The 24,641-nt window shown below is 44.4% G+C and overlaps 1 protein-coding gene and 1 long non-coding RNA gene across 2 annotated transcripts in view; one reads left to right on the top strand and one right to left on the bottom strand.

Annotated features, from left to right (window-relative positions):
• The window catches only part of LOC135385535 (uncharacterized), a 54,757-nt gene extending 43,664 nt beyond the window's left edge, over nt 1-11,093 (top strand). Inside the window, exon 4 of the long non-coding RNA XR_010420442.1 lies at nt 10,916-11,093. This is a non-coding gene — a long non-coding RNA (uncharacterized LOC135385535). The remainder of the gene's footprint in view (nt 1-10,915) is intronic.
• Nucleotides 7,249-23,936, bottom strand: LOC135385534 (GTP-binding protein 4-like). Its single transcript, XM_064614896.1, has 17 exons — nt 23,804-23,936; nt 23,336-23,506; nt 23,159-23,262; nt 23,002-23,085; nt 22,743-22,896; nt 22,401-22,643; nt 18,629-18,670; nt 18,484-18,549; nt 18,150-18,350; nt 15,860-15,931; nt 15,293-15,344; nt 15,126-15,223; nt 12,418-12,530; nt 9,876-9,963; nt 9,666-9,734; nt 9,393-9,524; nt 7,249-7,441 (listed from the first exon to the last, which is right to left on the bottom strand). The coding sequence occupies exons 1-17, from the start codon at nt 23,849-23,851 to the stop codon at nt 7,289-7,291; spliced, it is 1,890 nt and encodes a 629-aa protein (XP_064470966.1). The 5' UTR covers nt 23,852-23,936; the 3' UTR covers nt 7,249-7,288.
• Between the last annotated feature and the right edge of the window lie 705 nt (nt 23,937-24,641).

Here is a 24,641-nt window from a genome sequence, read left to right as displayed (position 1 = left end):
TTTTACGAAAATTTTTTTTAGCGGTCGCTAATAAGTGCAAAACGACACACCACGAAACATTTCTTCCCAAATCTCAATGTGGCGGGTGCTAGACACGAGCAAAGTTCGCAGCGCTGGCGAAAACCGTGCCTGGCGTGAACGGCAGGTGCGGCTCATAGAAAGCACCTCGAACTGTGTGGTTTTCTTTTGCGGATAGAGGAAACTATGCTCTACACAGCATCCAAATCCCGGTTGTCGTGCTGTAATCGGTGCAGGTATACAAAGGCCGGAAGTTTCGCAATTTTCCTCCTACTTCGCGATTTTTTTGTGGACAATCAAACCATTAAATTTTAGTGAATATTTTTTTCCTGCCAAGGGCACCAAGGAATACTTCAACAGGAAAAATCGCCAGACACGTAACTTTCATAGTCATTGCAGGAAAAAAAGAGGAAGTATGCGATTTTTCCAAAATTCGCTACATTCGACCGTAAGCTCGATTGTTGTAACACGCAATGAAGAGGTCGGAAGATACGCCTGAAACCAACGCAGTTTTATAGAACGAGCCTTCCTCTACAACGTATTAAAAAACCCCGAGCGTGTGTTTTCGTATACAGGAGAAAATACTTTTTTTGTAGTAGAGGGTATTACGACCACAAAAAGAAAAGAAAAAGACCAACAAAAGAAGCTGTCACCAAACCTCATCCGCACGGGCGACTTCCTGTCTTTCGTTCTGACAGTGAAAACCCCGGAGTGGCATAGCTTTTGTAGCGAGGACAGGTCCTGAGCGTCCTATCATCAACTCGTGCACTCCAGTTCAATAAATGTATCACAGTGCAGTGAATATGTCTCTAAACCCTATGGAACGTAATTTCAGTGGGGCTTTAAAACAACAGTGTTGGCACGAGACTGTCCTTTTAACCACTGAAGTCTGTAACACACATTTGGCTTCCACTTCAGCATCATTTATTCAGTTGTTAGAACATTGCTACGGAATAAAGCAAATGTTGATATTCAGATAATATAAGCCACAAGTTTATTTGGTCTCACTGAGCTCATTGAGGAGATATGTGAAGTAAAAATACTCTAGCTTTGGGATTAATTCTGAAAGAAACGAGTCATCCCGAGTGACTACCACCGTCTGTGTCTCCTTCGGACTGTACACAAACAAAACACCCTTGGACAGGTTGAGAACATATAACTGGACTTGGATTTGAGTGTAGTAGCAATGTTGATACCTTAGTGATACCTGTTCATCACACAGCTCTAGATATTCTACCAAACATCGTGCACCATCTTCAAAATTAACGCTCCTGTGAAGTATGCTTCCACGTTCTCCACCTTGCCGAATCCACAAAATAGACGCAACATTGCCATAGCTAGGAAAGTACGGCGGCACAACGCAGAAGTAGCCGTTCACTTGCTTTCGCTGGAAACAGCTGCGCCTATGGCCTGGCTGGCGCGAGACGGTAATTACTCCGCCACCGCGAGTGGCGCTGTACGTAGTGAACTTGCACGCCACCTGGCCGAGGCGTTTCACCCTATACAGCCACTTTAGAATTTGTAACTGATATGTATACAAGTTCTATACAATTTCCTTTCCAGTTTGTATACATTTTGGCTACCTAATTTGTAACTACTCCCGCGCCCATTTCTTAGAAGAAACTGGATTGGAGCTGTATACAATATGTATATACCTTTAATCCACCCAACCCAGGATTTTGTACACAGTTTGTATACAATCTGGAAAACTTTTTTCATAAGGGGGGGGGGGGGGCGATAGACGTGGGGACCAGTGGGGATACCGCACGAACGGCACGAGCTCGTCGGTCCTAGAGTCACTAAATAAGCTTCGCTTCTGAGTATCGACACTGAGGTCCAAGGGAGAGCAGGAGCGCTATCTTGTTTCCACACCACATCGGTATCTTACCCATTTGAGAATCAAAGGCGGCTGACATAATGCTCCCTGTGGGATAGAGAAGCGTGTATGATTGTTGTGCGATAATCCATGTATCCGCCGCTAGCGAAAAAAACACGGCGCATGCGCACATCCCCCTCTCTCCTTCGTGCTTCTCGTCGGGTTTCGAACTGGCTGGACAATAGACGCGATTTTGCCGCTGCTGCACGCCATGCCTGTGAATTGCGTCTCTTATGGCTGTTCAAATTATTATGTGCAGGGCAAGAAGTTCCGTTCTTTCTTTTTTTTTTTTTAGGTTTCCGTGTGATATGCTATATCCTCAAAAACGGGCTCGGTGGCTTTGGGCTGTGAAAAGACAGGAAGAATTGCGAGACATGACAGCATTTCCAACCATCCAGGAAACACAAACGAATTTGCCAAAGCTCTTCGCAAGCTTCCTAACACAAGATTAGTACTCGATGCGACTGAAGTCAGAATCCGGAGGGCACCCTCACTAAATGCACAGAGACAAACTTTCTTGCATTATAAACATTACAACACCAATTGTTGTCTGCACCCCGGGTGGTTACATCAGCTTTGTTTCCCGTATCTGATCCCGTGTTGTCCGTATCTGATGTGGACATGGTGCAGAGTAGAGCATTGTTAGATCGCCTCGAAGAGGGTGATGCCATAATGGTAGATAAGGGCTTCAATGTTCGGTGTCTCCCCAAGGAATTGAAGTGTACAATCCACCATTTAGGGTGAGAGGAGAAGCCCAGATATCCAAGAGCAGTGTTCAAAGTACAAGAGAAATTGCCAGTGAAAGAGTGCATGTTGAAGTGTGATCCGACGTGTGAAAGAATTACACATTTTTGATAGGGTCTTTCCCATCAGCATGGTGGACATTGCTGAGCAGATATTTTATGTACGCTGCTACCTGCTATCAGCTCCCTGATACTGTCTACGACATAATACCCATTTATATACTTTTTGTACGGGATATAATTCCCCAAGTTTCCCAGGCGGCGGATGCGTTTGGTGAGAACGGATGAGAGCATGCAAAAAAAAAAAAAAAAAAAAACCAAATACTGTCCACCCGAACTCCAAGAACGGAAACGGGATGCCGTCCTTCTCGATCATGGACAGAAATTCTCACTCTTCTCGATCTGACCGACAAACACCCAAAGAAACAGTCAGACGGACGGCAAGAAATATTACCGAGAAATACCAATAAAAACCACCTATTAGAAACCGAAATAGACTGCGATATTTCAAGAGCGTTCTAACCGAACACTCTCGAACGAAGGAAGCCCTATAGTTCTTTCCGCGTCCAACAGACGGCGCCAGTTTCTGCGCAAGTGGCGGATTGTCAACCAGAGCGTTCCGAGGATGTCAAGGTGAGCTCAAGGCCGTCAACTGCTGCTTGCAAACGAAATGAACATTTCACCCGCGCACGATAGATGGCATCATGCGCTAACGTGCGCATTGCGCGTGCGCATGGGTAGCCTGGCGCGGAAACAAGATGGCGCATGCTCGCTCTTGGAACTCAGGCTTCGTTCCAATACCTCGCGGCCGCGAAGCCGCCTGACTAGGCAGCTGTGTAGACCCCTTTGCTTGTCACTATTGGAACAGGCTTGCCTAGCCGAGGCGCCTGTGGCGCCATCTCATTGCTCACGCAAGAAATGCGTACGGCGCAAGCGCAGCAGATACTAGCGTTTCCCGCTGTCAGCCATCCCGGCCACGGAGGAAGGAAACACAGGAGCGGCCCTTCCAACCTTTTGCCATCGGGACGAGCGTGCCAGCTTCGCAATGCTTTCTGGGATGCTCCTGTCTACCATGTGACCGCTCACGTGACCCCAAGAGCATGCGCAGGCCAGCTGTCACAGCAGACGACGGGAGTCGTGATTGTCTTGCAGTTCAGATATGTGCATTGTGATGAACGCCGCACGTCCAGCTTTATTTGTATGTGTTCGGAGGTTTACTCTTGGTTTACCCTTCTACTACAAGACCGGTCAGCGTCTGCAGGACAACCACGTAGGACTAGAAACATCATTCGTGGCAGCGATGTTTGCATGGCGACGTAGCCACGTTTTGTGTGTTTGTTGCTTGCCAGTAATGAAATTTGTACAACGATGAAGCAAATCAATTGAATCTAGCTGTAGCACAGCCACAGCTTGCAAAGGAACGATTCAAGATGACTCTCTTACAGACAGGGGTACGAAACAACCAGTCAAGTACGTGCTTACGAATGAAACGTATTCCCGTGGCAGAGCTGTTTTCTGTTGAACCACAGCCGCAACAGCGGTAGGAATACGTTAACACTACGTTGTTTTTGCAGCGATGTTCACATTTTAAGAGTAAATGACTTAGGAAGAGCATAAAAGCACGAAAAGCAGCGCGAGCAACAAAGCGTTGCCAAATCGAAACTTTAGAGAGGATCACGTGGTGGACAGGAAGGAATGGCGGTTTTGACAGGAGCGACCGCCAGAGGGGTCCCACGGAAATCTGCTCGAAACGGCCGCTCCTGTGTTTCTTTCCTCCATGATCCCGGCTGTCAGATGGTCAGGCGTATAACTAGACTGCATCGATGCGCACTGACTTGGCGAGATTTGGAACGAGACTTAACATGGCGGCACTTCCGGTTAGACCGCTAGGCAGTCGACCACGGACAGTCGACTAACCGGGGTATTGGAACACAGCCTCAGTGTCGATACCTTGAAGCGTAGCTTATTTAGTGGCTCTAGTCGGTCCCGCTCCGGACCGGTTTTGGTCCTGTGTGCTACTTGGCGCGCGCCGGGTGTGGTTCGCTGGAGAGCCGCTAGGATACGACGCATGTGTGAAAAAGATAAGCCGTTAACAACATGGTTTGCGTCGAACCGGAACCAATCAGCGGATAAGATTTTGAGTCACACACGACTGCAACTGGTTCCGCTAGGCACGATAATCTCCTCTTCGACGAGGGAGGAGGAGCGCGCGCAAATGTTCCCGCCGAGCCAGTTTGCGTCACGCCAGGACCCACTTGACTGACAGTCCCACGCGTGTCACGGAGTGACGTCAAACTCGGACGGCAGGATATTCAGAGCAAGCCATACCGTCTGGCTGACCACTCTAAACCCATAATAAGGAAGGAAGGAGCGAGTGCAGATAAAAGACCTCGCGAGCTACGGGTCAACTATGGTGCAAGGACGCATGGTATTTGTCGTATACAACTCGCCACAGACATAAACGGCAATATTTGTGCAATGTAGTGTGCAGCGGTGGTCTATCCAGAGCAGGGATTTGTCCCTGCATTTTCCTCCCTGCATTTTTTCAACGCCCCCACCCCCCTGAAATTTCTCAGGTGACCCCATCCAGCTCGGCTACCAACACGTTCTGGTAGTGGGTCCGGCGCAGCGAATTACATCTTGTACTGTCAAACTTGGGTTGTAGGACCACAGTCATGCAGATGATCGCACCATGGATTTCTCCAAAATCATTTGAAAGTGACTGTTCAATGCATATATTGCGTGCATATACGAGCAAAAATGCGTAAAAATGGCACGCAAACTCAATGTGGATCATCAGGAACCATTTGCGCCCAACTCAATCAAGTGAGGTATTCGCTTTTTTCGTCGGTTTTCACCGTTGGTTGCTAGGTATTCATTGAGCTTCGTGAGACAAGGTGCTAGTCTTTTTTCTTTGTCGGTCGTGTGATTATGCCGCGGAAGGCTCTGCATGATGGTTTTGGCGTCATCGTGTCGCAGAGAACGGGAGGAAGCGGCAATATTGGTGCGGCGCGTCACCCCTTCCGTCGCTTCACCCGGTGCGGACCGCACCCCCCTAGTGACGCCACTGAATAGCTCTATCTATTGTTACTGACATGTGTCTAACGGCCGACCCACATGGTGCGTCAACAGCGTAGCCAGAAAAACATTTCGGGAGGGGTTCTATCGGGACTTTACACGGGGGAGGGGATTTACCCTCGTTTCCCTCTCCCAAATGCACTACCAATTGTACGATTTCGGGGGGTGGGGGTTGAACCTCCCACCCCCCACCGGCTGCGTAGCGGCTCTGCAGAGCGCGCTTTGTCCACCCGTCCCTCTCGCACCGGAGCCTCTGCTGAACGAGGTTTTAAGCCAAGAGAGCGTTGCATGTGCCAAGCGCCTCTGGGTGTCACTGAATGTTCTTTTCTGGTAGACCAGTCTTCCTATCCGGCTGTCTGAAGCGTTTCAAAGATTAATCAAAGTGCAGGTGGGCCCAACCGGAGAGGAGAGTGGAGAGCGCAAGAAGCACTCAGAATAGACCTCTCCCTGTTTGTAAACAAATGACGTCATAGTGTTCGACAGTGCCACCAATTTCGTAGAGTTGAACTACGCTCAAAGCTAGGGGCGAACAAGGTCGCGCCCAAAAGCCACGATCTTGGGGGGATTACGATGGTCCCTGAAAGGGACGCGACCTGCGGTCCTACTTTTCTTTCAATAGGAGGCAGCAAACAAGTGCCCATTCGTGGAACGCTTCCTCCCCTCCCCTTCAGATGTTTTGGTTGCAGTCCGTCTACCAACGTCATATGATGACGTTTCTCGGGTAGAGGTCTATTGTGGGTAGGAGCGCCACACTCTGCAAAAGGAGATGTCCCGTTTAGTAAAAAGGAGCGCGCTCCGTTCCAGAGCCGCTGCTTAAATCTCCTACTTTATTAGGAGTGCAAGAGTCGCTACTTGCCTGAACGCGAGAAAACTGCCAGCCCCCTGGCAACACTTCTGTTCAATCCGCATGATACGCGGGCGCGGTTTTCGGTTCGACTGGCTACTGCACATGCGCCATTCTTATGCACGGTGCGTAATTCAGAACCCTTTTGATGCGCTGTGAAATTTTACACTGAGCGTAACACGGGATGCACAGGAAAGAAAGAAAGGGAGATGTTGTCAAACATTGGGGGGGTCTGTATAAATCATTGGTATGCAGGAACTTTGTCTCTAGTTATGTAACACACCTTGCACAAAATAATAGCCTGTTAACTGTGTGAATTGTACAAGAACGCAACGACTAGTAAAGCACCGTGACGGCTGCACGATTCACGAGGCCTTGCATGTGTGACTTGCTGTTGTTGTGCTACATGGTATTGTTAATACTGACACATCTCATGAAACATGTCCCATGCAAAAATTCAGAGGAGGAGCATTTGGAAGTGGGTTGAGCCCAGATACTTGCAGTCCTACCTTCATTTTTTTTTAAATTATTCAATTTAAAAAAATTTTTAATTTTTAAAAATTTTTAAAAATACTTTTTTTCCATTATCTGAATATGTATTAAGTGTCTCTAAAATGCTACCACATAAAAATACCACATCAGAAATGCTGGGACATGTTTATAACTCTGGCAAACACGGTACAATGAAAACCCTCTCAAAATGTTGGTTTATTGGAAGAACAAATATGCCTAACGCCTGCCCGTTTTTCCAACGCCTCTGTGGCCGACCATCAAATGGCGGGGTCTGAGACTTGGGATGGAGCGATCTGCCTCTCCCTTCTTTGCTTTCTGGTTCATTCCTTTCTGTGCCTTCCTGTTCATTTTCTTTACCTTCTTCCTCACCTGGAGGGAGTAGAGTAAAGATCAGTTCAGAAAAATCCATCAGTAATTGACACACGGCATAATACATTTCATAGCATGAGCTTCAAATCGACAATTAAAAAATTTGCACATTTAAATTAACCTTTGATATAGTAATACACTGGCAACAGCAAAATTTTTCAAAGGACCTCTGTGTATATAATGGTGTTCTGAATTTCAACAATATTCAGCTCCTTAAAATAATTTAAAGTAGCACAGAAGTCATTTTTAACATCCTGTTTTCTTCCTATAAAACTGTTAAGTAGGCCAGTAAGATGAACCGTGTGAAGTAATTCACACCACAGAGTCATAATTATCGCAGAAATTGAGTTTAAAATACTCCGCAAAAAGAGACCGTGTGCAACGGTGGTGAAGAGCAGTACCAGCCTGTGATTTGCCTGGAACCTCGCGCTGATGCTATAAGAAGAACGCTCGCTGATTGGTCTAGAGAAATGTTGTCTGCTACTCCGCTGTCGTCTGCTACGCCGCAAAAGCGACTGTTCGGGGTTCTGAAAAAGCCTTTCTCCCGGCTCGGTAATGATTCGGCCGCTCGTTCTATCCCCAATTCTCCGGGAGAACTGGCAAAACTGGTTTATGGCGACAAAGGGACAAGGCGCTGACCCCCACCGACCGGCGAACCAGAACGAGTTCTCCTTATAACGTCATCGGTGACGTGTCATCATACCTCCTCATCCTCGTTATACCTGGAGTGGCGAGTTAAGGGTGAACGCGCGGAGCCATGTTTATGTAAGTTTTTTTTATGGGAAACAAATTGCACACATCAAAACCTTTCGCGCTATTCGGTATAATGACACACACACTTTCATCAGACGTCTTAATCTGAAATTTTTTTGGATGGCCCTCTGTACTCCTTTAAGGTACCTCAACGAAATAATGCACGTAATTCAAAGTTGCCTAACACATCATTATCACAGAGCCAACATCAAGATGTGCGTCAAGACATGATTTACAAAATTTAAAGCACTCATGTTGCATTGTAAAGATGGTAAAACCCATTTTTGCTCCCCATATTTGCATTGGTCACTTCGGGCAAAACCTTGAAAACCCAGAGAAGTGAACCCGTCAAAGCACAAATGCAGGCACTCATATGGGTTTGAGCAAATACTAAATACTTTGTACTCTGCACGGCCTCTCGCCACCGCATGTGTTCGTTCTTCTGTACGCTTTTTCTTCTTTTTCGCACGAAAATGTGCACTTTCACATGATGTTGCCCTGCTCTGTAACTTGAAACATAAAACCGTGCTAAACCCACCCTACATGTACTACCTAAGGTCAACTGAAATGTGACAACAGAAATTGAGGGGGGTCAGGACATCCCAACCCTCCCACCTAGATCAGTGCCTGATGACAGCTCACGTAGGCAGAGGAGGAGCTTATCCGCATGCTCAACTGCACTGCTTCAGACGCATAATGTCAGTGAATTTCAGAATCTGTGCAATACATATTAAGTGCGTATATTGCCCTCAGTGTCAAGCGGGATGCTCAATATGGATTAAGGTACAACGGTTGTCCGAACTATTATTTACTATTTTATTTATTTTTACTATTTGCTGCATGTATGACCTCAGGGTTGTTTGCACCAGACATATATTGACAGCTTTTGAGGTCACTGACTATTTTGACTAAACACACAAAATGGCTTTTTGCCATTAAAATTGAGGCTGCTCGATAATTCTGATAAATTTTATGACTAGTTGAAGTCTGCTGATCGGCTGGCGATCTTGTAAGCTCTGTGAAGTACAGCATTAAGATCAGCCATCAGAGGGTCTGCATAATACATACGTATACTAATAAAGTGAGAAAGAAAAGTAAATCTTTCTTGTGGGCCCTACATTCATCATTTTTACATCACGAAACCCATGAGAGCATCCACTTATTTATAGCTGCTTTAACAGATAACCCACATACTCACCTTAACATCTCTAATACCAGACTCATCTCTGGGAGTCTTGGAGCTGCTACGCACACGTCCCTCACTGTCTTCACGCTTTCTCTTCAGTGGTCGTGGTGTGCGTACCTCTGAAGCAGCTCTCTTGTAGTGTGTCTGCAGATGAAAAAATTAGTAATACTTAAGCCTCCTACAATCATTCGTCATTCAGAGGTATGAATGGTATGCATGCCATTGCATACATGCAAGGAAATTCATGCTTCGTATCCTCAAGATTTATAGATGTAAGGTACTTACGTTACTCTTATCCATCTCCAATCCCAGTCCTGTCATCTCTGAGCGAAGTCTGCTCAAGCTCCGTTGACGCTAGAATTCAAATTAAGAATGAGCTCATGCTGTAGCTCATAAATTGTACAAGGTACGCTCATCCTTCCAAGGATGTTCAGTAGCTTAGATGATTCAATGCGAGTAGCTTCAGAGAAAGAGGAAATGATACAAATCTGGTACCTTCATCATCACTGGTCTTGAAATTTTAGGCTTCTTTGTGTTGTCTATCCTTGAATTAATCTTCAGGATGGCCTTCTTCTTACGTATCCTGTCATGGGCAATGAATAAGCGCCTTCACAGTATGCGAGTAACACAGTGCCAGAATGTACTCAAAAACCAATGACAACGATATTGAACTGAATATCATATACTACGAAATCTTATCTGTGTAGTATATCGTATTGAATACCGCATGTGTACTTCCTTGTTCTACTGCTCTATCATGATTTATGCACCAGGGAGTGATAAGCCCATTTTATTTATTTTTTATTTCAGAGAAACAAGTATGTTTAATATCAGAAACTGTGATGTAGAAAAGCCTTCATTAGGGAGTAAGTTGTTCCCTTCTTGTAGAAACAGTTCTTTCCAGAAAAAGAGAAGGTTCTTTCACATGGACCACAGGTAGAAGTAAGGGATAAATATCTTAGACATAAGTAGTTGCTTGCATTACACACATTAGTCCAAATTTTACAGCAAAGAAGGCAAGTATCGCACAGAATGTTCAGGCCATGAATACCAAACATTATGCTGCAGGAAGCCCTACTATATATATAGAGCTGACTCCGTGTGCCTAGATCAGTGCACAAGTTCAGGGCATGTTGGCAAGTTTTCAGTAGTTTGACCTGGTACACCCTGTTAACTACTATGTGAAAGTAAGAATAATTCATTTTTGCTCATTACTTCATACTAAATAGGCTTTTAACAATGGTGCATAAATTAAATAGACAAAAAATTATTTTATTTGGTTGTGAACAGCTCACTGCATTGAAATGTCGTGTGCATGTGTATCACCAAATAGAGTCATGCCTCACTCATCCGGAATTTGTTATCCGTACGCGGACATCAAGTACGGGGACCAATGTTCCAGAACCTATGTCATTCTGATTCGCTTATCCGGAAATTTGTCAATGGCTTCTGTCCTTGGCATGTGCTATGTTCACACTGTTCAGGAAATGGGTCGCATCTCACCAGGGCCTTCTGTAGTGTTTTCCTTTCCTCAGAGGGCACTCCCTTCTGACCTGTCCAGACTGAGCTTCAACGGGCTACCTGCACGTTGTATCCAGATGCCTGCTAATTTCAAGCATCCCACCTTTGCATGACTTTTTGAGGTAATGGACACCAGGGGCAATCTTTCTTCTGAAGCAATAAAGAGGTCTCCTAAATTTTGGAGTTTCCCTGGATGTTTGCTTGATTCGCCTATCTGGGAATTCGCTATCCGCACGAAAATGGTCGGTGTCCGGATAAGCGAGACATGGCTGTTATATAGATTGTGTTATATTTGCATGTACAGTCTAAACTCGTTAATATGACCAAGTTCGTTCCCGCCGATTTTGGTCATAAAGCGAAATTGTCATATTAACGAGAAACACACGGAAAAAATGCCCCCCCCCAAACACACACACACCTGTGTGGATCTACTGCTACACGCTGTACTAAAATGAAGACGGTTCAGTTGCTGATTTATAATTTATTTGCGAAAGAAATCTGTTAGAACTGTCTGTTTCATAGCACTTTCAATTTGCAAGCTCTCCACTGTCTCTATTGCGTTACAAATAGCATGCACATTTTGAATGTCCTTCTGCTGCTCGAAGAATTGCAAAGTCATCTTGAGCGCTTGGGTGGCATCCCTTACGTTGACGAGAGCAGCTGTCCGCTTGCGCTTGTTTCCAGCCATGCCCATCACGTTGCCCGTATGCACGATAAACGCAATGGTCAAGGGAAGAAACGTCCTGGCCTTTTAAGCGCTGCTTTCGGTGCAAGACTATGACTCACTAACGAACTCTGAAGACGGGGGTGTGCTTTGTACGACATTATCCACACATGCATCACACGGGGCCACTGATATTCTTGGTGAATCACAAAAGCCGCAGAGTCAACAGTCGGTGGTCACAATTGGGACAGAACACCAGGGTTTTCCGCCGTTCATTCTCGAAACTTTGTTCATGGTTGACGAAGTCAACAGTCGGTGGTCATAATAACGAGGGCAGAATACACGTGTTCCCCTTGGTCCGTCCTCAAAATTTGTCACAGTCGGATTAACGAGTTGTCATAATAACGAGGGTGAGTTACATGGCGTTTCTATGGGGAAAAAACGGTTCCCTAGAAAACCGGTCACAAAGTGAGGATGTCGTATTAACGAGTGTCATAATAACGAGTTTAGACTGTATATTGTATCTTCTGCTTATTAACTAGGTATAAAAGGAGGCTGGAAGCTGGTCAGGGTACCGACAGCGATTTTCCCACCATATGAAATTTCATTTGACCTTGGTGCGCAACACAATGCATACACGGTGTAATCAACCACAAATATCAATATGACACAATCCCATAAGCAATTGTTCTGCACAAACCAAATTTATGGTTACTAGACAGCAAAGAATTATTGATAAATAATAGCCATTATTTGTGGCTTGACCAACATCAAACTCACAACCTTGGGACCATCTAGTGGACATATTACCAGCTGATGAACCAAGGCTGGTGAAAAGGATTATTCACTTACTTCTTTGCAAGTTTCCTGACCTCTTGCATTTCCTCATCTTCTTCACTTTCTGGCATGTCATAGAAACCAGCCTTTTCCCGCAGTTCTTCTTCTGCTTCCAGTGCTTCAAGTTTCTGCAATGTTTTTGGATGCGTGACTTTGACATAATGCACAGACATCACACAAATATATATCAAACTGTGTCAAAAATAGAAATCTGAAATTGTTTGGAATCTGAGTTGTTGGTAACATAAGAAGCTGGATAACAGAGCATTTCCAAGGGTGGTGCGAGAGGGGCAGGCACCCCAGGTGCCTCCCCCAGCGGGGATGCCGAATGACAGGTTTTCCAGAGCAGAAATTGAAGCTTAGAATAGTGCTCTACTACTTCACTCTTCACTTTTGTTCACATAGAATATCAGTAAACTCTTGTAGGGCACAACATTTATGCAACAAAATAGACTCTTAGGTGTGCGCTGCTAAATGTGAAGTGCTGGTATGCGAGTTCTAGGCAGATTTTTTTTCTCTGGCATAACAGTTGCTCAATCATTTTACTCAGCACTTTGGAGGGCGCTTCACATTTGTCGTGCATCAGGCAGAAATTTACCTCAGGATAGCCTTGCTGGACACTGCGTCGGATGGAAAGGAACGTATATTCTCTAGAGCTGCGTGAATATTCGAAACTTCAAATTCAAATTGAATAGTTGACTCTATTCTAACAGTGTTCGTACTCGATTTTAGTATTCGCAGTTTTCTAATATTTTTCGAATACTACTGAAACACTGAAAAGACGCGCAACACCACCACTTCCACGGCGAACACGAGACCAACGCGCACAATGCAATCCGCTTGGTCATCAACATCATCATCATAATGACACGCTTGCAAAACGAAATCAAGAATGCAAGATCTTCGCGCACACCATCACTCTTTGACACTGAAAAACCATGTCAATCTTGAGGTAGAGGATATGGCGGAGGAGGAGGAGGAGACATATAATGAACCGCCGACAAAGAAGAGGAGTCGTATATGAGATTACTTCGAGTACTCCAAAGCAGCTGGAAAATGCAAGGCAGGTGGAATTATACTGCAGACACCTACAGAGCCGTTTGTAGGGAGAGTTTGGCCATTAGGAGGAGCCTAACTTGAAGCGCGTCATGCGACGTCACGGCTAAGCCGCCTCCCTCACCGTGCTCTATTGTTGTCTCGTCGTCAGCCAGTCGCCGATGCCATATTGATGCTGATCGTTGTTTACGATGCAAGGAGGGAAGACACGTGCGTACATTGTGCTTCGAAAGCCCTTCGTCCTTGAACTCTTTCAGTTTGGCAACAAAACCCCCCTTATCAGAGGCGGCTGTGGGTCATAAGCCGGTTATTCCTGTAGATTGCATTCATTGCGACAACAAAGCTGATGGACAGCATCAATATGGCGCTCATCAGATGGCTGATACGCGGATTCTGCTTGGATTCAGTCTTTTTGGGCGGCGCAACGACTACTCTGATGTCAAAATAGGCTCCACCCACGAAGCGGCAAAAGATCAGAGAATTGCCAAACTCTCCCTATAAATGGCTCTGGACACCTACAGGTACAACATCAGCTCTAGTGAATCATTTGAAGCAGCACAGCTCGGTTTTCGATAACTATCAGAGCGTGGACGACAAGTGATGAAAACAATGCCAGTCTGAAATAGCTGACACTATGCTGCGCAGAGAGAGGTTGCCAGCACAAAGAAAGGCTGCTCTGGGCGCTAAACTGGCACAAATGATTGCAACTGACCTGCAACCGTTGTGTGTTGTCAAGAGCTCCCTGATTACACGCAGCCTTCAAGGACAACCCTTTCGTGGGTGACCGTAACAAAACTTTATGATGATACCAGAAAGAAGAGCTGTGGAAAGCTTTCCACGACAGCATAGAAAGCATCTCATTCATATCGGACGTGAGAATAGGAGACTGGAGGATGCACATACACCAGACTGTACAGTATCTGTTGCGCAGTTGATCCCAGCAATGTAATGCACATTTGAATATCTGAAGTAGAGGTGCTTCTGTACTGCTTGAGACACGGTTGTCTGAAATCAGCACCCCGTGGTTTATCCCATCACAACTGTCCAGGTGTTGCAAGATCATTTATTTTGAGTAAGAAACATTTTCAATGACAATCAAGTAAATATGGGATGCAGAACTACTGACAGGCAATTTCAGACAACCGTGTCGCGAGCAGTACTTGTCATAGTCCGACTCTAATGGTCACCCATCAGGCATAGCAGCTGCCCTAACAGGCACAATTCCAGCAAGAATTTTCCAAATTGAGATATTCTAATCACTCTGTTTGTAATTAGTCAAATTTGATTCAAACTTGAAAGAACTTATTGAAATTCGATTCGCAGTCTGCGTGAGATATTCGTATTTGGTTCAATTTGGAATATTCTCAGTACCTCCTAGGTATACCCGTCAGGTATATCGGTGCTCCCCTATCCCGCTACTACATTTATGTACCCATAACCTTGTATTTCAAACATCAAGGGTAGGGAGAGACAGTTCAAACCTCTCCACGACACCCCAGAGCACACTCACAAAATGAGATGCACAAAGGAGTTGGTGCAGTCATATAGAAACTCACAAGTGCAGATTCAACACATGCAACCAAATCACTGACATGCCATTAATGCCTCTTTTTCCACACATCAAAAAGCTTTCACAATTGTGCTACAGTGAAATGCTCATTATGTACCTTCATGATGTCAGGATCTATGTAGTCAGCAATGTTGTGTCCCTCCCATATTTCAGGTATCACATCGTACTTCTCCTCATCAGGTAGGTCATAGTTCTCTGCAATCAAACAGAAAGCAAAGAAAAGCTTAGACACACAGCATTCAGCCACAGTATCTGACCACTTACTTTGAAGGTCTAGTATGTAATCGTCACCCAATTCTTGCTCAATGTCGCGTTCCTAACAAGGAGGAAGAAAGGTCAAGATTGGCTTAATAGATACGATACATCATATCACAATTCAATTCTTCAGGCTAAATTTCGCATGCAAAGAAGGTTGAACGCTAGTAAGTGTAACTAGAGAATGGGCCAACATGTGGCACAACTCTGGTGATTGCAGCAGGGTGGAGCATAGTAATCAACATACAAATATTATGCATGTCTACATGTCTACAGACGGTTGTTTTCCCACTAATGTTGTCACCTTTAAGTCATAGCAATCTGTAAGATACATACAGGCATTCTATGCAAAATTTCGTTCTGCGAAGCCTCATAAATTGAGAGCAGAACAAGAAGAGTCAACTGCACTTTAATATGACAATAACTGTCTTCAGAATGATCTTTTCATGCATTTTTTGGGATGTTCTACGTAGTAAGTGTGCAGTTGCTATGGTTCTTAACACTGGTTGCATCGTAAATCGGGTGTTGCAAAATAAAATACCTTATGGTTTTCTGTTCAAATATGTGAACACTAACCAGTTTCTTCTTTGCTTCCTCTACTTCCATCTTCTTCTGCAAAACAGTCTCGGGAATGAAAGGTGGTCTTTCCTGCAACACAGATGAAAGCATATCATAACAGTGGATACAAGTAGGTGTCTTTACAGAAAATTTATGCAACTGTGTCATTCAACTGGTGGAAACACCGGTGAAAAGTTCCTATAAGGGTAAAGACCTTTCAGTGTTGACATGGATTTGTGCATGATGCAAACATAGTATTATTTCATGCTGCGCTATGACATTTATCTGCACAAAAGTTTACTGGGAGACACACTGTGTAACACCAGAAGAAAGGAGTGGGAGATAGCAGAGTTTCCCGGGCAGACCTCAGGGTGAACTGGGCCGACATTGGCCTGGATGGTTCGCCGGGAAACTCAGGAAATGCCTCAGACGGCACGGCTAGATGTACGATATAATCCCACCACCTACGAGTTTTTAGCGCGTTAGTAAGGGCGCGACCTTAGAACTGCCATCGTCAAGTAGATCGAGGACACTCTATTCCAAAGGGAAACCTCTGAGGGCAAGAGCGACTGCTGGGAGGGGAAGCGTGTAGCACATAACACGAAGCGAGCCATGCTGAAGAGGTTGATGAAAACATCAGTACTATGAACAACATCAGTACTATGAACATCAGTACTATGAACATCAGTACTATGAACAGCGGTACTAGCTATGCAGTACGAAATTACTATGCATTTGAATTATGGTGTTACTGGTGTGGGGAGATGACAGTGAGGGATCACACCAACAACACCATTTTGATGAACCGAACTGACTTCAAATTTTAGGTTTGCTGCATCCTTAATGTTTTATGCTTTTAATACACAATACTATACTGTAAAAGTGGTTAATTTTGCAGCCATAATAATTCACGAATTCTCTAGACTTTAACTTCGCGATGCACATTCTATGCAGTTCCTCCATGGAGCTGATCTGTGCCAAAATACTGGAACTCTGAGGCTTTGCCAAGACAATGCCTCCCATATTTCGTAATGCTTGGAAAGACGGGCACTCCACCTCCCAGTGGTGCTAGTTCGTAAAGATCGTGAGAGTTGTCTGCTATCAGTCCATCATTTTTCGGACAATTCATTGTGGCAAGTTTTGCGTGGATGGAAACGCTTCTGCTGCAAATTTTCAGTGGACACTGCACAATACCATACTGACCAATCACTACGAACTGTAATTCTTAAAATAGCATGCTATGGTGTACTGTTGTGTTGGGTGCAGGTTGAACAGCAAGAAAAATGCTGGAATGTCTTTCCACGAGACATCGCCAAATGAAGGGCTAGAGGACAAGTGGCTACAGGCCATATCGAGGGATAAATGGGTCCCAAATGCCACATCGAACTACTCCACTGAGCGCAGAGCCTCAAAGAAAGAAAAACCTACTGAAGAAGCCCAGCAGCAAAAAAATATTGAGAATGTGTGGCATCGGTGTTCGGTAGTATGCCACGTAGTACTCTTGTGGTTGCCAAGTGTGGAGCAATAGCACAGTGGACCTTATAAAATGCAGCAAACTGCAGTATACAAATTTTTCTAATTGAAGTGCCTCTTGTCGTGACATGAGGCTAAGCTGCACTTGCGGATGGCTGCTCCTTGCACGTCGAGCATCCTAGGCGTTTGGCGCCACCTTGCGGAGGGCCCCCATACGAATGCGGACATACGCGGATAATGGCGGGGGCCGCTGACTTGACGGGCATAGAGATACAGGAGGCATTGACCAAGACATCAGGAATAGTTGGTGTTCCCATGGTATAAGCATAGAATATGGCAAACCCTTTCACACTGACTTTGATGATCAAGCATACACTGTTGAGTTGAGAACTAGGGTGGAATGACGAAATGATGTTTCGAAAGAGAGTGAAACCGATGTCCAGTAGTGTAAATGTTGCCAAACTCTTAAATGTGCACTAAAACAATGCTACAATAAATTGCACTCCGTGGGTCAGTCAGACAGTGAAACTCGTTTGTTACGAATTTTTCTATACCTTCCCGTCATCGTCAACAATATTTCGTGGGACCTTACGCGATGACGTGCAAAATTCGCAAAAATTAGTTCCTCGTGAAAATTTACTACTTTTACGGTGCATCACGATATGACATGCAGCTCAAAGTGGATGCTCTTTTTTTCTAGGTGACGGAAGCTCACAATCCTTCGACTCAAACACAAGTGCAACCATCGTAGACTTCGTAGACTTCCTTATAATGAGACTCATATCTGTATTCATTACATTCGTCTTCAGGTTAGAATAAAATAAGTGCAGCCCACCCGGTTGTCTCTTGGTTCTGGAAGGGCAACATGGAGACGATTGAGGATGCCTTCCATTCTCTTTCCCTTCATCTTGATGTCTAGCCGATGTGCCAGAAGCATATCACAGGCTTCATTGCGCACCTCTGCAACACCTTGCTCTGTGACCGTACTCATCAGCATCATTTGGATCCCCTCCTTTGCAAGCTCATCAAATAATACCTGGAATATTTCACAGTGAAGTACAGTACATGTTAGAGAACTTACTGTAGTATACGTGCATTTTTTTCCTCAATAAGTACAGTACTTCGTGTATATATTTACAAATAGCATGTACAGCGAAACCAATGCTAACCTTTCTTTCAGGTGGAAGGTCATCTGGCTTCAAGATATCTACCTTGTTTGCAACTACCAAGAAGGGCTAGATAAAAGCAAGAAAACTACAGTTATAAGAATGTGGAACAATTTACGCAGTGCCAATTCATGTCCCAGTCACATACCTTGTTGGTAAAGAGTGGCTTGATATTATATAGCAGCTTGAACTAGAGGAAAAAGCAAAGATGCACTCAGTTTAAAGTTTTTCAAATACCACTCGGTAAGTATTCAAAATGTTAAACACGCATGAAAAAAAAAAAAAAGAGCACAAATTTCTATAAATTCAAATGGGATGTCTAATTCCTTAATATGAAAGTACTGACTGATTTTGTTTAAAGGAGAAGTGTATCTTGCAATTTTTCCCGAGAGAAACCTGTGTTGTCAAGGGTGTTATGGGGGTCAAGGAAATATTATAGGCTTGTTTAAGGGCCTGGTTTTTCTGCTGCGGAAAATCTCAAATTCTGCAGCAGGGAATCAGATATTCTTAAATTTTCTGTGGCAAGTGCTTGCGTGTCTAGGCTGATGGAGGTATACAAAGATAAGATCTTTATTACCTTGTATGATATTGAAGCAGGGTGTCTACAGATCCAAAATACAGTTGTGGCTAAGCACCACATGGTACTTTGTATTGTATTAACAGTAGCGTAACACAGTAACTGCAGAAGAACAATGGGGTGTTTTCATAGAATTATTCAGTACCATACTAACGTTTGTACCCTTTGCATTTTTTGTTTCCCCAAGTATGAACGTTTAGTGATCCACGCTTCACTATGAGGAACGTGCTAGACAGGATATCGCTGATGGGAGCAAAACAGAAGTAGTAAAGACGGGACAGACGTGAGTTCAACCAGCACTGCCAGTGCGAGATGCGTGGTACATGTTTGTTTTCTTCTCAGTTAGGTGGTGCGGGAAAGGGCTTTATGAGATGTAGGTGCATCCATCTCCAGCACCAAAGCTGTGCTCCCAGTCAAAATTAGTAGCTCCCTGAAATTCCATCTAAAACCCCAGATTCCGTGACACATCCTAAATTCTGCACGTTTTCGCGTAACCCTGGAAAAGTCAGGGCCTAAGCAGGGCAGGCGTCACTCTATGTCGTGGCATATCATGTACAGGTTTAGTCTAGCAAACGCTACATATTTCGATCGCATCATCAAAATAGAAGACAGGGTTTAGCCAACCCCAAACTTTGCAGACTGGTAGCCGTTTCTCTGAAGTTTTGTTCGAATTTTTTTGCAAGCGTTATGGTCCTGTAAAGAAAAATTTTAAATGAAGCAACATCTTATTCTATGTATTTTCTATGGAACATCTTGCTTGAAAGCAGCCATTTTCTTCTGTGTGCGCTTCATTTTCATTTCACCACACACAGGCTACACCAACATACAGAAGAAGAGGATTAGTGCATACCGTCAGCATGGGCATGTCACATTGCTGTAGGCAGCACTGCCTGTGTGAGGTGATGTGAATGTGAAGCAGACATGAGGAAAAATAGCGATGTTTGTGTCAGAAAGGCCATTGAAAATGCATGAGCGAGATTTTGCTTGATTTTTAATTCTCCTTCTACATCACCATGACACTTCCAATAAATTCCAATAAAACTTCAGACAAATGGCTATCAGTCTGCAAAGTTTGGGGTTGGCTAAACACAGTCTTCTATTTTTACGATGCAGTTGAAACGTGTACCGTTTTGCTAGACTAACCCTGTACATGGCTCTTACCACGGTACGTAATACTTGTGTTGTTTTTTGTTATTCCACGTTAGTGCAATGAAGCAACTGTGGCTATGAGCTGCGTACAGACATGGACAGATGAAGAGGGGACAGCAGGAAGGAGAGGGGAACATGGGGCAGTTAACATGTGTCCTGGGCAGACTTCAGGGGAACTGTGCCGACATTCGTAGTTCTTGTGTAATATATACGTACACTTGATTGTGCAAATGTATAGCGTGATACAGCTAGGGGTCTAATTTCTGAAATAATACAACTACTGAACACTACAGTTGAATGATAAGAACTAGGAGACATAGGCTGAAAAGGACAGACACAACACATATTCTCAGACTTTGGAGAATCTCTGTTGTGCCCGTCCTTTTCTGCCTGGGTCCCCTGGCTCCCATCGCTCAACTATGTACCAAGCTAGCCTGCGCCCTTGCCTTTTTGTCGAAAACGCTACACTGTTGTCTTTATTTAGCAGGTTTTTCAGTACCACTCCAGCTTTCAACAAGAATGTTTATATTGTGTTTAATATATAACAAAGTGTTTATATTGTGGTCACACTTTGATGTATTAAACAGTAGTACGGTTGCCGATCAATATTTCGGACTAAAAAAATTCAGACTTTCCAAATTTTTGGACTAAACTCTTGTTACCGTCAAATTCCCCACAGAGCCAATGTGTCTCCGCTTCCAATATTTTGGACGGACTGCCCTGTTTTTCATACTCATTTCGCACCGAGCATGCTTATTTTTTTCGGACTTTCCCGTCTTTCAAGAGCCAAAATACATGAACTACACAATATTTTTCGGGACACAATATTTCGGACCGTGCCACAAAGGGAAGCATGCCTACCCAGTGCATGCGTAGAAGCGTGCGCGTAGGCAGAGCTTAGTTGTGCATGCCAATCTGCCGCCGGAACGTTCAGACGACAGTGGCAACGATGAAGAAGTTGCCTTTGCGCCCCCATCAACCGTGGTTATCCTTACGGCCATTACTACGCTCAGGGAACTGTATCACGACATGGCTATGCTAGCAGAAATTTGCTACTACGCATTATCCCGTGTCTGCACAGCGAAGAAAACTCGTGTCGACAGTTACTTCAAGACAGTATGAGCAGGGTGTCGAACCAAAACGTTTTTCGTTCCGGTTCTAACATAAACAGTCTAGTACCGGTCTGCTCCGGAGCGAAAAAATAACGGTTCATACCGGTTTCAACCGGTTCCACTTCTGGTTAGCATATTCATTCCCAGAAAAAAAATGTAAACCCGTTTATTCTGCATACGTGGTATTTAATATTAATAGGCAGCTGTGAAATTGGTAGCTCCTGGTTCCTGTAGGTGAATGTCTGTTCAAATAGGCATTTTCCTTTCTTGAAGCGCATTATACAGACGGACTTGTTTGTTGTGATGTCATACGTAAAGTACTTTCTTGCTGGATTGGTGCGATTGTGTCCCATCCCAATGCCTGTTGCTGCTTCCTGGCCAGCAAGCACCACGGCACGAGTAAGACTCAAATCGAGGAACACCTTCACCCACAAACGTGCTCACACCTCCGCGCTCCGACACCCTGAGCATGAGTGCTCAAATAAAATTTGTTTTAGAACATTGCAGATTTAAGCCTTTGTCTAAATATTCGCGCTGCTGGATAATTGAGACTGATTTTGTGGCTCCTTCAAGACCGAAAAATCGGTCGGCAACTGTAGTAACAGTAAACATCACAGGTGCTGCTAAAAAGTTTGCTACATCACTGAGCATCTCTTTTCAGCCTGAGTGCTAAACTCAGAGGGCAAAAATTGGTGACACTTCTTTCTTTCCTTTTTTATTTCTTTTTCTTTGGGCATTGTCAAATAAATAAAAAAATCATCCTGGTCATTATTGAGTCAATACCCAGTATACCAAGTTGCTAACAGGCACCGCATGTGCTTGGAGGAAAAATGTGCATTTGGTATGCAAGTTACATTCTGATTGCACACCACATGCACGTGATGCACAAATGCTACTAAAGGTTGTCCCTTTAAAGCATTAAAGCACATCCCTCTCAGCAGACCAGCTGTTGTATATTCCTCAGTCACATACAGACGTACATTTAGGCTTTCAGCTAAAAATTCAGGATGCTTTATGTTGGATCAATCGTATGGTTCCTGTTAGCCAAAGAAATCTGTCACGACTGTGAATAATAAACCCACCTGTTCCTCTATGGTGTGTCCACACTGTTCAGACGGGTCAAGCAGGTAAAGTACACAGGCTCTGATGTGCGCCAGTGCAGTGATGGCTTGCATTTCAATTGTGTTGCGCTCCTCCAGAGGATGATCAAGTATACCAGGGGTATCTATCACTTGCCAACGAATGTACTTGTAGTCTGTATGCCCAACGTACAACGATTTGGTCGTGAAGGCATAGGGCTGTACTTCCACATCGGCTCTTGTGATCTGCATGGATAGTCTGATTATGGAAAGGGAAAGTTGCTTCGACACAGCAATGTACAGAACAAGCAGTTACCAAAAGTACCAAAGGGAAAGGTAGAAAACCTTGTTAATGAAGCTGGATTTCCCCACATTGGGGAAACCACATATGATCAGTGTCCGTGTGTTTGGATCGATAGAAGGAAGACGTGACAAGTGCTGCCTAACTTGCTCTAGGTACTGCAAGCTCTGGTTTTGCCTCTTCATGATTGTTGCCATCCTGCATAATAACGTGACATACTACTGTGAAGTACACATAAGACGATATGAAGACAGAGTAGAAAACAAAGACACAGTAATGTTCTTACTCAGCTAGAACCATTACCTTCCGAGAGCTGCTCTTTTAAGTTGTTTGCACCGATAGAGGGAATCACCGTACTTGAGGAGACGTACATAGTCTCTTGAAACACTAGAATTAGGCCACACCATTGAAGAGTTAAGAACAACGTTGCAACACAACAGAGGGAACTCCTAATACTCACTTGTCAATCAGATGAAGTGCCATATTTAGTTGGCCAAGTGAGAGTTTGTAATGATCTCGGTCATACAGGACATTCATGAGGTCAGCATAGAATGGATGAATATCCTAAGAAGGGTTGAAGTGCGTGCATTTATAAACAGCATATTTTTCCTGTGCAAGCATGGAAACAGCAACTTACCTCAAGCTTCGGGAAGTCACTCAGAATTTTGCTGAGCTTGTCATGGAAGTTCTGCTGCGTGAATTTCACTTTTCGCATATAGAACTGTCTGATACGTGTTATCTTATAGTGCTTGTGAACAACTGTTGGTGTTTTTCTTTGGGTCTTCGAAAGAATGATGTCAACGAAGTCCTGAAAACATGGGACAGATCAACACCTGAACGTCCTCGCACAGAACTGCTTGGTTTTCAATGCCTTTAATTTGCACTTCAAATGTCAAAGCTTGTATAAACTAGCCTATCATTTGCAGACACAGCTGAATGGCAGCTTATACACGCGTAGGTCTACATGTGTATCTAAAATCAAATTTACAACGTGAGTTCATAATATTTGCACAGTTCACAGAAGCATTGATCGAGCTGAGTCACATGCTCCAGGGAACTTTATCCGTGTTACGCTCGTTATTTTTCTATTTAGAATTTCACTTACCTTAGATGTGGGGACCACTTCAATCTTTTTGAAGTTATACTGTGCCATTTTGTAGGAATGTGGTCCTCCACGTGTGTTACGGCCGCCCTCAACGAAAATGCACAACGAAAGGAAGCAGACATTTAATAGTGACGTCACATAGTCTGCATGTTTATGGCGATATGCTTTCTATAATTTGCAGTTGCAACTGCGCGTCAGGTTTGAGATTTTGTAAATATTACTAGGAATTTCTAGGAATAATATTATTTAAACGAAATATTTCCCATGTTATAATAATTTCAACTCATTTCTGTTCCGTAGCTTCAGCGCTAGCTACGGGGTAGAAAGGAGTTTCCCAATGTTCGCCAGGGGCGCAAAGGCGAATCCAAGGGGGATGGGGGTTGGTTGGGAGTCGCCCCCCTTTCCAAAACGTCAGTTTATACATTGGATTTCCGTCTCTTTCCTCCCCCATTACGCGCTCCGACAAAGAAACCGCCGCCGCCGCCCCCCCCCCCCCCCCCCAAAAAAAAAGACGAAAAAAAGAAACGAGGGATCCGCCCCTGCAGTGCACGGGGGTCGGACTAGCCCGGAGAAGTGCTGCAGTGTGCTCTCAACGTTGATTTTCTTGCTTAGTTTTTTGGAGTTTTCTAGTCACTGTTTAATGTTTAATCTGCTCCGAATAGCCTTAGTAGCTCTCCGGCTTGATGAGACAATACACGCCTTGGTTTGGCGCTGGGCAATCCTGACCTCGCGCCCACACACACCACAAGTACTCGCATACTGGAGAGTTCTTCATGCATATTCAGCTTTGGTGTTGTTCCACAAGTGATTTTACGGGTTTCCTGTAGTTCGATGAATC

Source organism: Ornithodoros turicata, chromosome 2, assembly GCF_037126465.1.
Source record: "Ornithodoros turicata isolate Travis chromosome 2, ASM3712646v1, whole genome shotgun sequence".
Lineage (NCBI taxonomy): Eukaryota > Metazoa > Arthropoda > Arachnida > Ixodida > Argasidae > Ornithodoros > Ornithodoros turicata.
The sequence above is the reverse complement of the archived record's forward strand: the minus strand, read 5'-3'. Positions and strand labels throughout refer to the sequence as shown.

What these genes read in the sequence shown, in the direction of transcription:
- LOC135385534 (XM_064614896.1), bottom strand. Translation starts at nt 23,851, where the DNA reads ATGGCACAGTATAACTTCAAAAAGATTGAAGTGGTCCCCACATCTAAG. An exon ending in AAAAGAGCAGCTCTCGGAAG is followed by an intron (nt 22,897 to 23,001) that starts GTAATGGTTCTA and finishes GTTATTATGCAG; the next exon opens with GATGGCAACAATCATGAAGA. An exon ending in TTACATACTAGACCTTCAAA is followed by an intron (nt 15,224 to 15,292) that starts GTAAGTGGTCAG and finishes GTTTGATTGCAG; the next exon opens with AGAACTATGACCTACCTGAT.